The 14,707-nt window shown below is 37.2% G+C and overlaps 1 protein-coding gene across 5 annotated transcripts in view; it reads left to right on the forward strand.

Moving 5' to 3' along the window:
• FAM13B (family with sequence similarity 13 member B) overlaps positions 1–14,707 on the forward strand; it is a 44,550-nt gene that overhangs the window by 22,961 nt on the left and 6,882 nt on the right. For 3 of the 5 annotated variants that reach the window (XM_041398041.1, XM_041398039.1, XM_041398042.1), the window contains 13 exons: positions 380–421; positions 1,429–1,587; positions 3,497–3,632; positions 3,854–3,877; positions 6,157–6,224; positions 6,795–6,849; positions 7,218–7,365; positions 9,831–9,896; positions 10,964–11,174; positions 12,693–12,822; positions 13,284–13,365; positions 13,632–13,861; positions 14,191–14,274. In XM_041398041.1, the coding sequence (XP_041253975.1) occupies positions 380–421; positions 1,429–1,587; positions 3,497–3,632; positions 3,854–3,877; positions 6,157–6,224; positions 6,795–6,849; positions 7,218–7,365; positions 9,831–9,896; positions 10,964–11,174; positions 12,693–12,822; positions 13,284–13,365; positions 13,632–13,861; positions 14,191–14,274 (1,435 nt within the window). The remainder of the gene's footprint in view (positions 1–379; positions 422–1,428; positions 1,588–3,496; positions 3,633–3,853; positions 3,878–6,156; positions 6,225–6,794; positions 6,850–7,217; positions 7,366–9,830; positions 9,897–10,963; positions 11,175–12,692; positions 12,823–13,283; positions 13,366–13,631; positions 13,862–14,190; positions 14,275–14,707) is intronic. The other 2 variants (XM_041398040.1, XM_041398043.1) reach the window with 1 other exon arrangement.

A 14,707-nucleotide genomic window follows, 5' to 3' on the forward strand; every position in this document is an offset into this window, starting at 1 on the left:
GGCAGCAAGGTTAAAATCTGCATTCTTAAGCAAGGTGTCAGGAAATGTTTGACTACAGAATGATTAGTATTTCCCATGGGAAAGACCATACATCTGAGAGCTTGGAGCTTCATAACACAACAAATATTGGCTCTTGTGAGACAGAAATCTGCATTGCTACTTCTACAACTTTCTGCCTCGTGGTGGTGCTCCTTAAGATTTTGTCATTTAAATAATAGAGGACTGCAAATCAGGGTGTTCCTTTCATGTTTATTCTACTTCTGGTAGCTGCATCACATGCAATATTTAAGTATTTTTAGGTTGCTTTCTGTTGACGTCAAGACTTCTATTTAGTGTGATAAGTTTTTGCATTATATTAACTTTTCTTTCTTTATTGCAGTGCTCATATCTCTCCCATAAGTATCTTGCCAGCCTCTGCAGAGTAAGTATAATGAAAATATGAAATGTTTGAGTTTGCTCTTGCTAGAACATGCATAGAAGTTATGTATCCTTTCAAAAAAATGCAGTAGGTTTGATTACAGTTATGAAGGAGCATATTATACTGTGAAGGACTTCACTGGTGGCATATAACACTAATGCAGGAAGTACCAAATGCCTGTCAGTGCTGTTGACTGCAGGAGCACGAGAGCAGTGTGCTTGAGTCCAGAGTCCAGAACTTTGGTTTTACACTTAGATACATCTGAAGTTTTTTACTTAACCTTATAATACCATTCATATTGTAATTTTAGCACAAGTGATGCTGAGTACAGTTCAGTGGAATTCTTTGTACGTATGTGGAGGAAAAAATAAAAGCACAATTTCAGAGGTAAAATGGGATTAAATAGCTTAAGATTTTTACAGGCGGATTTTTAGAGGCCTCTTTTGTGTTGAGGATGAGCTGCCTGACAGGTGCTCAGTGGAGTAGTTTTTAAAGAATAGTGTTTTTAAAGAGTATTATTCTTGATGAAATTTTGGGTATATCCTGTGTCCTTCATCAGGTACTTGCTGATTGTTGCTCCTATTTGTTGGCTTTTGCCTTTTAAGATGACAGCCCTGTTCAGGAGAGGGTGCAGCCACATGTGATGAAGTGGAACCTGCTCCAGGGTTGATTCTCACCTGTTACAGACACAGGAATTTACTGTCACTGTAATCTATAAGGCTCTTATAAGTTTTTGTGTATAATTGTTAAAAAATAGTTTAGTTATTGTAATGTGTTGGTTAATCTTAAAATACTGTTGATAAACTTCATAATACTTCATGTAAATCTTAATGGATTAAAAAACAGTTAGTGTAGTAATTTCCACTCCTTTTTGGAAAAGTTAGTCTCTTGCCTTGAAGTACTGCCATCAAAAATTATTGTCATGTAAGGTTTATCTCTGCCTTTCTGTCTAGTTGATCAGTGCAAAAGTAGAGCTCTTAATAGAACTTTTCCATCTTATTTTTTTTTAGCATTTTAGAAAGAACAATCAGAGCAGCTGTGGAACAGCATCTTTTCGACCTGCAGAGCAGCTTGGATAACGATCTGAAACACATACAGCAACAACAACGACTGGGCTGTAACAATGAAACAAAAAATCCCAGTGGGGATGAGGAAGGATCTAACAACCAGTAAGATTTTGTTGTGTCTGTGATGAATTCTGTAGGATTGTGTATCTTAACTCTTCCAAAAAAACTACCCAAACCCCCCACCTAGACCCAAAAGTTACAACTTTGGCTGTTGACTTCAGTTTTATATATTTTAAAACAAATCAGCTTCCATCAGGTGCCAGTAATCAATTGCTCTTGAAGCAGAAGTATTTTAAATTGATCTTGTAGCTAAAAATGCTGTGAAGGGTAGTGTCTGCTTTACTGCTGAATTCCGTGCAAATAGCACAGGAACTTAAATTTACTCAAGTGCTTTCATTCTTATCTCATCCATGTGATTTACAAGAAAATTTTAACATATTAAAGTTATTGTAGATTCTGTTTCATAGCCCTGTCTTTCCACATCAACATAACTACTTTACTGCTCTGGCTGCCAGTGTCAATGAAACAGCCAAAAATGGATAGAATGACCACTGTGGGTCTATTTGCATACAGTTCCGAATTTATTTGATCAGATTTTATTTTTCTTTTAAATCAGGACAGATTCTGAGTGCAGTGATTGCCATGGCAGCATTTGGAAGCTGGTACATTTTGGTGCTTCATTAAAAATAAGTAGTTGTGATTAATACTCAGACTTCAAAAATGTGTTGTTAAGATTTCAGTACCTAAAATTCTTTGTTGGTCAGAGCTGGAACAGATGAACAGAACCTGAAATACATGAAGTGTTCAGAGACTTAGATGCTCTTTTCTAAATTGTTCAATCTTTACTGGTTTTAGAAGATAGGAATAAAGTTTGCAGTGGATCATAAAAGTAATAGTCATTGCTGGTAATGATCAATTAAATCTGAGTTTTAGTGCTAAAGATTTAATGTCTTTGAAGTAGTTTGTAAGGGGGTGATTGCCTCTCAGCCCTGTAGCAGCTGAATTCCTTCAGTCCCAGTGCAAGTGCTGTAAAGGTTGGCTGATCTCAGAGGGGGAGGCTCCAAGTGCCATCACTGCCGGTTTGAAACCAGTATCCTCCTCTGGCACAGGCACTGCTGCAAATGCTTCTGATCATCATTCCACTGTGGATTAACTGTGAGACAGGATACATGATATTGTTCTTCAAGGGGGTGTCTGGGTTCTTTAAAGCAGCAGAGTATGCACAAGGCAAATACACAGTTAAATTAAGAACTGAAAAAAGCAGTGATCCAGTGCCAATTTCTTAGTGCTAATTTAATGGCTGGAATTAAGAAAAAAAGAGTTAAAATGTTAATTTTCAGCCCATCTTGTTTATTTTCTCTATATCTGATAGAGAAGGAGCTTTCTTGATGTGGTCTGGAATTCTTTTTGAGTGAGGAATAGGAAGGCAAAGAAGTCAAAGGCTTGTGATGAATGACAGAGTCATGTGGTGGCACATAAAGCATATATGTGAATATAAATATGGTGTCAATTAGTTTTAATCTGGCTGTAATGTTACATGCCTTAAGTTGAAGTCTTAGCAGATTAAATGTTAGAAATAATGGGATTTCTCACTGGAGGGGAACCCAGTGACAGTAGCTATAAACTAACTGGCCTCAGTACTGAGAGGAGTGTAGCCACAGCAGTGTCACTGAGTCACTGTAGTTTCAGGATGTCATTGCTTCTGGCTATTGTGATTTAATTCCTTAGGTTAGTACTGTAAGTGTGAGGTGTATGCCTGACCCTTCAGACAAGAATCAAATAAATACATTTTATTACATCTGTCATGTCTGGATGTACAAAACACCACATTAATAATTAATTTTGCCTACAGGTCAGAATAATTCTGTTAAAAAAAAAAACTCAAACAAAAAACATCCTGGTGTTGGATAACGTTAAAGGGGGGGAAGTGTTTTTTTTTGTGGTGTTTTTTTTTTTTCTTTTTTTAAGGTGTAACAACAGGTTTCTAAAGTCTTTCTGTTTGTATCTTTAGGAATGATGTTATTGAAGATAATGACACTGGTAGCATTGAAAACACAGGAGACTGCTCTGAAGTATTGGTTTGCACTGATTTAGACAGTGAAGCTATGAAACATGATACTGTAACTGAGGAAGAAGAAAGCATTCAGGTGAGAGGAAGATTCTCCTGTATATCACATCATAAGTTGCTGCAACTTTAGTGCTCTAGAGATCCAAGTTTTCCTAAGAGCTCTGATGTAGCTTTACGTGGTGCTCTTGCTCTGTGCAGTCAGTTGTCTTCCTTGTTGTGCCATGTGCACTGAGAAATCTCTGTGTATTTTGGTGTGACTTGTTGGTCCCTGGCTGATATTTTTCCATTCTTCTTTCACAGATACCAGCCCTTCCTTCTGCTGAGGTAAGCTGGAGTATGAGGCAGCACAGCACTGGTTTGAATGCCATCTGTGTTAGTAAAGGCTTCCTGAGGAGCAGAAGCTGTAGAGCTGATTACAGCATAGCCCAGAGTCACCTTGCATGGATCAGGAAGGGGTAGCAGTCACCTTGAGACTTTGCAGCCTCTTGGCTGTGCTTGTGCTAGGAAGGTTTTGTCATTAGCTAATTGCAGCCTTTTCTCTCTATTTCCAGTTCCTTCTATGGTAGGCAGAGATACCCTGTTCTTTTCAACACATCTTTATCTCTTCACTAGTTGATGGAGTCAAGGAATTCTGTAAAATATGTGCTGACAAAAATGAAATTAAGGATAACAGTTAAAGTGCAAGAGGAGAGAGTATTCTTCCACTGCATCAAGTATATGCAGCTGTCAGATAAGACCTTCCAATGAAAAAAACAAATCTATAGTTCCTTATTTATTTGCTAACACTTTTGTTGTTACAAATCTAAATTATTAATTTTGTGGGTGGAGAGGTTTCTTACACATGTGTAGAGAAGTTTCTGCAATGGTTTTCAGCTTCTTGCCTGTGAGTCCATAAATCTTCCTGGTTTATGGACTGTTTCCTGAAAGATAACCAGATAAGCAAACCTATTGTTAGTAGACTTAAATTAACTAGAAGAATTTAATGGGTCTTTGAACTTGCAAAGATGGGAATGGATGCCTTAGCATAGTGAAATTGAGTCATCTGGAATCTGTATTTTTATTAAAGCAAAATGTTTCCGTTGTGCTTTTCACTACTGGGATGTGTTCTGCTCTTGGGCTTTTGTGTGCTGTTGGGGATCCCAAATGACTCTCTTGAATCACCTAGCAAACCAAATTTTCCAGTTGTTCCCACAAACTAGCATATTGTTTTGGAATCCCATTCTGTAAATTAAATTTCACAGAATATATTCATTGTCCTGGTTCTTTCCTCATACCTTAGTGCCAAAACTTGTTCTAAAAAATAATTAGATTGTTATCCTATAGCACAAAATGCATAAAACATGGTATTGGATGTAAAGGGGAATATGATGCTTGTGAGTGCACAATAGAAATACTTCTGTTGTCACACCTGGTGTCGTTCTTGGCCTTTTTTTGCTTTTTGATAGACTTCTGTCCATTGCTGGCAGTAGTAAGGTGACATTTTGGTGTGGAGTTTTGTTTTTTTCAATGTTAGTTTTTTCCATCTTATTAATACACTGTTTCCAATTGGAGAGTTGTACTATCTGGGGAGAGGTTGAAGAGAAATGTGGTGATTGTCCTGTGTGGAAGGAGTTTGAGAGGAGTGTGTAGGGTTGTGGGAAAAGAAAGCTCTGCATGTGAGTTCTCCTTTGGGCCCAAAATGGAAATAGAAGCAGCTGTTTCCACAATTTGAATAAGTGTGACTGTGCAAGACTTACACAGTTCATCTCCACGATGGAAATTACCTGCTGGAGTGTGACAAATGCACTGTAATTAAAAATTGTTTCCCCAGATTGGAATTTGGCTTGAGGACTGAAATAATGTCAACAGAAGAATGATGTTTTTTCTGACAGGGGTGTCAGTTGCTGTCAGCAGCATAAAGCTGGCAACTGTTGGTGTGTTTGAAGTCTCCTGGTAACTTGATGTTACATTCAGACACTGTAAAGATCATTTTGTGAGAATTCCTGAAGTCTAAAACCAAATGACATATTTTCTATTTCAAATTTCTTGTATTCCCCCAAATGAGACACTTTTCTGAAGAAATCAGCTACTGGGCTTTGGCATAAATACTTCTTGTGAACAAAGTGGTGACATGGACTCATCTGAATTTTTTTTGTGAGATGGTGTCATAGAACTGACAGCACTTTTTCATCCCCTTCCAATTCTGTTGCTGCTTTATTTAGTAACATGGATTAGTAGCTCCTAAAAGTTTGTCAGACTTGTTTCATTTCATATATATTGGGCACAACTGTTTTTGAGACTAGGATGTACAAACTGCCATGATTTTAGTCACCCCAAACTTCATGTCATGAGTGACAATTTTAGGTACACCTTTCTTGAAGAAATAATAAAAAATGGTTTGTCTGAAGATGAAAAGTATGTATCTGACTTCTGGTGATTACAACACCTGGTCACTGGACTTACTTGGGATGTAAAAATGTCACATGGTTAAAAAGCATGGTTTCCATCCACACACATAAGAAACTTCCAGTTCTTGAGGGCATTTTGTGGTCAGAGATGATTATGGAAATGTTTTCTGTTGAGAGCCATTCCCAAATCTTTCTAAACATACTTTTTCCTAACAGACTGCAGAAATATTATTGAAACCGTGTGATGAAGATGATGATGTTGATGGAGAAAATAATAGTGAAAGGTTTGTGTTTTTCTGTAGTCATACAAATCTATAAGATTAACCTACAGCTTTTTTTTTTTTTTTTGTGATCAGCCCTGTGTTATGGGCAAGAGAAACAGAAGAATAAAAATTTTTTTTCTTCAAAATATTTTGGCACATTTTATTGCTCTTAATGATTGAAGAATTAATGTTAGCAACAGTGACTAGCCAGAAAGCTCTTTAATTTGCAGCTTTAGTTAGGCACTGATTGAAATTTCATTTTTTGTTCAGTTGAGTTTTAAAATGTTTACTCTCTGTTTGAGAATAAAGGTCTGAGCTGGTTTTATTTTCAGCTTTATTCAAGTCTAGTTGTTGTTCACATGCTATGACTTGAAATTCAATGTGAAGATCAGAAATTGGAAAAAAAGTAATATAACTTTAATCCTCCAGAGTTTTAATTATTGTCTTGAATAAATGCATTGCCTATCTGCTTAAACTGCATGGGATTTGTAAAAAAAAAACCCAAAACATCTAAGGGGAGTGTATAAAGTTTCCTGTTCATTTAAATGATAATGTCCATTTAAAATAATGAGGTCTGTGTCTTCTTTTTAGGGAAAATAGTATATTGCTTGATGACAATGATAGAAAATCTTCAGAGGCATTTCTGGTAAGAAAGATTTCATTTATATACAGATACACAGCATCTTATTAGAAATATAAATGTGAAATAACACAATAAATTTAGTTTTTAACATCTTATGGTGGCTGCAAGGCTTGCAAGACCTCTGTTAGAGAGCTCTTCATGTCACTTGACAGAAACTTAGGGCAGCACAGCGAGTTTATGCTTATGCATCTCATGTAAGAAATGTTTTGGAATGTAAATAATTGCTGCTGGGGTGTGTGTCTGTATTCTTAACTCCTCGACTTTGGAAAGATTTATTTTTTTCTTAAAATTTCTAGAAGTGCTGGAACTGATTAAATACCTGATTTCCAGCTGCTAAGTAACAATAAAATTGTTCTGTTTGTTAAATACAGGATTCAAGTAGCAAGACTTGTGATCTTAATGCAAACCCTGATTCAGAGGTGCTGGGGGATGACAGCGTTCATGGTGCCGAGGAAGCGCCAGGTGTCCAAGTGCCACATCTGGAGCTGAAGAATGTATCCGATGGTGACAAATGGGAAGGTAATCTTCACTCTTTAGCTCACACTATAGTTAGGGAGGAGTGATAAATAAAACTATTTACAAAGTAAAAGCAGGAGACAACAGCATGTTCCTGTACACGTGGTAAGAGCAATCAAGTCATGACATAGGTCTCATCTTGTTTCAGAACCATCTGCAGCTTAATTAAGAACCTTGAAAAAATATAAGGGAAAACTAAAGAAAGAAAGCAAAAAAGTCCAAGTTGCATTCTAGGTGGCATGTTTTGTTTTGTTTTTGTTTTTTATTGTTTTAAAAGTTCATGACCCTGAGTCTCTCATCCAAGTCTTTAAAAACACTTTGTCTAATTGTATAATTTAGTTTAAATTATCATTGTGTCTTGTTTGTCTTTGTTTTATTAAGTATAAACTATTGAATTGGCTGAATTTGACTTAAAATCACTAACCTGCCAAACACAGCAGTTCATATTTCAGTTTTTCAGAAAAATCTGTCGGTTGTTTTGGTTTCCATGTCATTGGACAACTTGAAGCAGCTCTGAATTTTCAAATAAAGCCTGAAGTTGCAGATGGATATTTTTTTTGTGCCCCTTGTCCTTCCACTGTTTGCATTTTAGGAGAAGAAAAATACTTGTAACAATTTTCTCTCAGACAGGATTCCCTGTGTTTGTGACCTTATTCTTTGCTGCCTTCCAGGCTTAGCAATCCCTTGAGCTTGTGACTTGACTGAATTTTATTGCTTAAATGTCTGGTTAAACTGTTAAAAATTTTGTTTTACTTAAAACAACCATAAGTCCTTTGTAACCAGAGCAAAACACTCTTGTCAATACCTTCTTTTCAAAATACTTCTCTTTTTATGTCTTCCTTATATCTTGTTTCCTCTGCCTGGTGTTGGAGTCATCACACCTTAAAAAATGCAAGTGATCTAAGCTGCTAAACCACTGTGAGCTGTCACTGACAGTGCTGTGGCCACAGGCCACTTGTTTCTGGTTTGGAAAACTTGCAATACAACTTGATGGATGTAGTGCAGGGACAGGGTTTTAACTTTCAGCAGGCGATTCCAGTGACAGCTGTTCCTTGAGATGCCTTTAAGTGTCACAGTGAAACCTTAGCAAGACGCTGGTAGCAAGGAATCACTGCAGTTAACTTGTGGTTGCAGTGCTGGAAGTATTAAAATGAGGGAAGTAAAGCTGGAATGTGTGTTCTGTAACAGTGCAGCTTCGAGCTGTCAGCACATACAGCTTTGTCCTGAAGCTCAAGTGGTGAGAACTGACTGTTACTGCTGTTGACTGTCTTGCAAATAAATTGCCTTCATGAGTCCACACTCCCCTTTTTATCCTTTTGCAAATAATGAGGTTTGTAACTTGTGATTGGCTTCATTTGTTTTGTACAATATTTGCTGGTTGGTGCTCTTGAGCCCTAGCAAACTGCACATTCAGACTATGTCATATGTCATGGCACAGAGAAGTCAAATTGCAGGCACCCAAAGACACTGAGTCCAGGTTTCCATTCTTGTTGCCCAAGTTAAGAACTGAAGCTAAAACATAAAAATCCTGCTTATGTTTTCAGTGTTTTATTTAGTTTAATTGCTTACTTGCACATTACATTTTGTTACATCCTCTGTTTGTGTTAAGATGACTTAATATGTATTCTAAGAAGGTTTGTGGCATCCATTTTCATTATTTCCTTAAATCTGCTCATGAAGTTGCTTTTGGTTTTACTTCCCCAAATAGCTTTATGACCCTTGTTTTGAAAATAAAGCAGTGTATCTTTTTATAAATTTATAGTATTACTTCTTGGTATTAAATAATGTTCTTTGCAAGAGATCTTAATTTCACTGTGAAGTATTTGAATGTTGACTACTTCAGTCCTGTTTAAGATGATTATTAGGAACTCAGCCTTCCAAGGCACTGCAAGTCCTTGTGGCATTCCACTGAAGTAGAGTGACTTTGTTAAGAAATCTATACTAGTCCAAATTCAGTTACAAGATTTGGGTTATTAAAGCAAATCTAATAGAAAACTCAAAGGCCTGTATGCAACAGAGTTCTTGAAAATCAACATCAAATGCTTGCTGGTCGAAGGTGAAAATGCAGAATGGTTGATTTATATTTTGAGTAGTTTTTCTGCATTTGCCCTGCTTTTTGGAATCACCACCATCTCTATTATTTACAAGCTCTGAGCAAAAACATTAGAGCTTGCCTTTGTTCATGTGAGGATGCATGAGTCTCTTATTAAACTGCAATAAGTCTTTACTATTCCTCTACCAGTTCTTTGTAAATCTTTCCAGTAAAAAGTTCAAATTGGCTGAGGACTGAGCATCCTTACCTGCCATGGGAATTGCTTGGAAGCTGAGAGTGCTCAGGGCCTGGTCCAAAAAGATGGGATGTTTTTCCCTGGTACTGTATCTTCCTGCTTTACATGTTATGTATAGTTTGTTCTGACTGTGCTGTGTGTTCACTTTAGTATTTTTGCCATTCTTTTTCATTTTATTAGCGCCATGCCCTATCACTTTCCCCCTCATTGATTTCAAAACAATGCATCTGCAGAGAGAAGGGGAGGGTAAGTATGGTTCGCCATACGTTCAGTTATCTGCCTTTTGATAGTTGATGGTTTGCTTTCTAACTAACCCTTCACCTGCTGTCCCTTATATCTTGGGAATATTCTGATCTGCAGCTTTTTTGTTGATTCAAAAAGGTCCCCTTCTTGTATCTTGTTCTGTGCAAACGGGCAAGATCACAGCTGAAAAACAAGAAAAAAATTCCCAATCATGCTGAGTAAATGTGCAGTGGAAAGCAGGTACAAGGGTTATTTTTTTTGGAAGATTACTTTGTGGGTTTTATTGTTGTTCTGCACACTTTGAACCCAGTTTTCAAATTTCAGATTTGAACTAGGAAAAAGAACAGGCAAGTCTGAAGGGAAAAGGGGGGTGGGATTTTAAATTGAAGTAATTGAAAGGCTGTATCAGCTTTTTTTTTTTTTTTTAGACAGCAAGAAAACCATGTCAATTATAAAGAATGTTAGCAAGGAGCTTTTCATAGGGATTTGAAAGAACTGATTGTTTTGGAATCTCCCTCCTAAAAAATCACCTTCCACAAATTAAGAAATCTCTTTTTCTCAGTGGTGTTAAGATAGATTTTATCATAAAACCCAAAAACACTCCTTGAAAAAGACTTAGGCAAATGGGCATTGTACCTAAAGAGGTACTGTCAAACTTACCTTCTTCAAAGCCAAGAGGACCAACTTTCAAAGTACATGAGTACAGTATGAAAATGAATTTCCACAGCAAAATACTGCAATGGACAATAAACATATTCTTATTTTATATTTCTGATACATAAATAAGGCTCTGTTACACTGTTGAACTGCTCAGAAATGCATACTCCCAAGATACACTTTGAAAAAGGGATCCTAGTGTGCATACTTCATTTCAGTACCTTTTTCTTTCAGTTATATGACAGAATTTGTAGCTTTCTGATGCATTTCACTGTTTTTATTCACTGTGTGTATGACACCACATCCTCTAGAGCATACAAGACTAAGCATTGGGTTCGCATTTTTGTTTCGACTCTTGTTGATAGTTCTGGTAACAGAAAAATACCATTTTCTCTCCTTTTTTTATCTTCTAGATCCATTTCCTGCTTTCAAGTCTTGGCAGGAGGACAGTGAATCTGGAGAAGCTCAGCTTTCCCCACAGGCTGGGAGGATGACTAATCATCCATTGGAAGAGGACTGTCATCCCGTATTGTCACATCGCAGTTTGGATTTTGGGCAAAGCCAGCGTTTCTTACATGATCCAGAAACGTTGGACTCCTCATCCAAAGCACTTTCTTTTGTTAGGTGTGTATTTAATGCAGTCTGGTGGGCAGGATGTGTTATGCCACACATAAATGTAAATGAAAATACAGCTGTTTGAGATTGCTGTGGGTTTTCATGATCTGAATGGACTGAAGACCAAGGTCAAACATAGCATTGTGTGGCCCTTTGACTGCTCTGCCTGCCAGGAACTGCTGGAGTGAGTTAGAGCAGAGCTTCAGCTGGGGTGGGATCGTGTCTCTCCAACTGGCCTTTGACAGATGCTGAGGGAAAGAGGATAAAAATAGGACAAGATTGCAGAGCTTTCCCTGGCATTTGGTCATGGCTTTGGACAAATGGCATTTCCTGGGCTGAAAGTAGTATTTATATCCTTTGTTTACCAGGCTTTGCTAGACTCTGGTCTGATTTTAATGTAAGCTCTGGCTTATTTTTTTTTTTTTTCCTTGTATTTTGTTAACCTAATTTATTAAAGTAGAGTTGTCACTAAACAAGCTGCAGGTTATTTGTATGAACTGGTCAGTGTGACTCTCCAAAACTGTAAATAACCCGTGACCTGTACTGTCTGCTCCTGTTACTGGGAAAGGGAAGTTGAGAAGAATTTTCATGCCTGTTAGGGAAGAAATAATCTCAAAAAAATGACAAAGCCTGAAACAGGAGATTGGAACAAGCTTAGAGTTTCTAGTTGCCTGTCTGGCAGATTTACTGATGCCAAAAGATCCTTGTGCAAGTTTTCTCCAATTAGCTACAGAAGATATTTAACAAGTACTGTTAAAATGATGTAGAAGACTGACCTGCAGAAAAGTGCTGCTGGTAATAGCTGTTCTCCTCATTCTGAAACTAATAAGGATCTGCTCCAGTAGATTATTAGATTAGTATTGCTATTATTTTGAACTACATAGATTTCACTGGCTGTGTTGAGGGATGTTTCAGGCACTTTGTATAATAAGTGTTCTGGAAAATTCTCACATCAGTCTTGTAGCAAAAAATGCTTTGCAAGAGCAGCAAGTGTCAAGGAGCTGTGTGAAAGATGATATAAAACCAAAACCACGTACTTTAGAAGTCTGTTAGTAAAATCTAAGAAATTTATTAGTAAGACTAACAAATTATGTGGATACTTTTGGGCTTAATTATCTCTTAACTTGCCTGAGACAGTTGAGTGAAGCTGTTTAATTACCAAAGATTGTTCAGTGGTATTTTGTAGCCTGGGCTTTATTATGTGCGCAGTACTTGAAGAACAGCTGAGTATATAGTAACTTTTATAAATAGCCCAGGCACCAGAAAATTGGCAATTAATGGTTCATTACACTTGAATTTCAAATACAGTTTTTCTGTTGTGGGTATTGCTCCTGTTAGAGAGACAAAAATAACATCACATCTTGAAGGCAGCAGCTCAAAGCAGTTTGAGTAAATAGCTCTGAAAGCTTGAAATTAATGGATTATGGACTGGAGAAAAACCGAAATTATTAATCTCTGCCTTGAATATCCATCTTGTTTGCACTCATTTAATTATCTAAATGAGATTTTAATAATGTTTTTAAACAGAACACGAAGAGCATCCTTTAGCTCAAAAGATGACAAAAGGGAAGACAAGACACCTTATCAGCTTGTCAAGAAATTACAGAAAAAAATAAAGCAATTTGAGGAACAGTTTGAAAAAGAGAAAAACAGTAAGGTAGGTTAGCACTTCCGTCTTTACTCAGGATAAAGGACTGCATGGGAGGGCTGAGTGACTCTTGTAGTTCATTATTGAATAACTGTGTTCACAAATGAGAATTTTGTTACATGCTGCTGTCTGCAAAAGGGAGCTGAGCAACAGCAGTATTTAGAAAATTTGCCAGAATGCCAGAGCCAAAGGGGGACAGAGTGACAGTTCTGCTGAGAGACTGAGGCCATTTCAGATGTGTGGGAAAGCAGAAGTGTCTTACCACTCTCTGGTTCAGCTGCTGAAGTTGTTTAAGTTTTCTTTTCACAAGTGTCCTTATGTTGGCACTGAGATTCGGAGCTGATACTCAATGGCATTCCTGTAACTGTTCACATTCACCATCACGAATATTACCAAATATTCAAAGAAGTACATATAAACAAGATTTAGTGTGTTTGTTTTAATATGTAGTTTATTTGTATTCTTTTCAGCCCTCCTATAGTGATATTGCAGCCAATCCAAAAGTTTTAAAATGGATGACTGAACTTACCAAATTGAGAAAGCAAATAAAAGGTAAGAGGTTGCTACAGTTCCTTGTTCTCTGCCAACACAAATTATCTTCATGACTGAAATGGCTAAGTCGTTCATAAAATTCCACAGCACACAAAAATGTTTCATTTCTACATTCTGCGCTATTCAAAAATCAAATTATTCTTGTGCTTTAGTTCTTCAGGAGAGAAACTTTCCCAATGCAAATTGCTATGTTCCTGTACTTGCAGTTAAATAAACTGTGTTATTTATTTTAAACCTTTGGATTGAGCAGTTTTTTCCCATTTCAGATGCAAAGCAGAGGAGCTCAGAGGGGGAATTCATACCTCAAACACGCCCACGAAGTAACACTCTTCCAAAAAGCTTTGGTTCCTCTCTTGACCAAGAGGATGAAGAAAATGAAGATGAGATGCGGGTTGTGCAGAAAGAGAAGAAGCCCACCAAGGAGGCTACACTTGAACTCATTTTGAAAAGATTAAAGGAAAAACGAGTTGAGAGATGTTTACCAGAAGATGTAAAGGTAAGCATAAGGTTTGGATAGGCTCTTTGTAAGAGAATAAGGGGGAAATAGAGCACTTGAGGTACTACTTGATCCAACATGATGATGCCTCTGGCTAGCAGCTCTTTACCAGGCCATCATATTTCAGAGTCAGTGGGGAAATTATCAACATGAACCACATCCTCCTTGCTCTGTATTAAAATCTTTACAAGTATGTGCTGACAATATTGAACAGCTTTAAATGGAGGAAGGTGGCTTGTATGATGTTAACTAACATAAGTTTGGCTTAGGCATCTGGATAGCGAATAAAAGTGACTTGTGTTTGATTAAATGCTGATTATTCTTGATAGAAAATGACAAAGGACCATTTGGTAGAAGAGAAAACATCTCTCCAGAAGAGCCTCCTGTATTATGAAAGCCAACATGGACGGCCGGTAATGCTTGGCTTTATTTCAAACTCTGCCATTGTGTGCATAGACAGCAGTAACCCTGGAGCCATAGTAAGACCAGAATTAATGCTGGTGTGGGGGGTTCTTCTTTTTCCTTCTCCAAAACACAAAGGTATCTATTGGCCTCCATGTTGTCATCTGAGGAACTTGCTGCATTGACTTCTAAAAAAGAAAAAAGTATGTATTATTAGGCCCCTTTTCAGAAATCAGCAGGTTATTGGAGTGTGCAAAGTGATGGGTGTCATTTGGTGCCTTATATGTCTGTGAGGCAAAGAGATGTCTTAAAAATAAACAAGATTATTGAATTTCCTCAGAAAAGACTGGAAATGTTATTCTGAATTTCACAGAAACAGAAATGAAAGGACAGTTCCCACCCCCTTCTCTACAGTTTCATCTTTTTCTTTTTTTCCTTTCATTT

This window comes from Onychostruthus taczanowskii, unplaced genomic scaffold, assembly GCF_017590055.1.
Source record: "Onychostruthus taczanowskii isolate IOZ18803 unplaced genomic scaffold, ASM1759005v1 scaffold14, whole genome shotgun sequence".
NCBI classification, from domain to species: Eukaryota; Metazoa; Chordata; class Aves; order Passeriformes; family Passeridae; genus Onychostruthus; species Onychostruthus taczanowskii.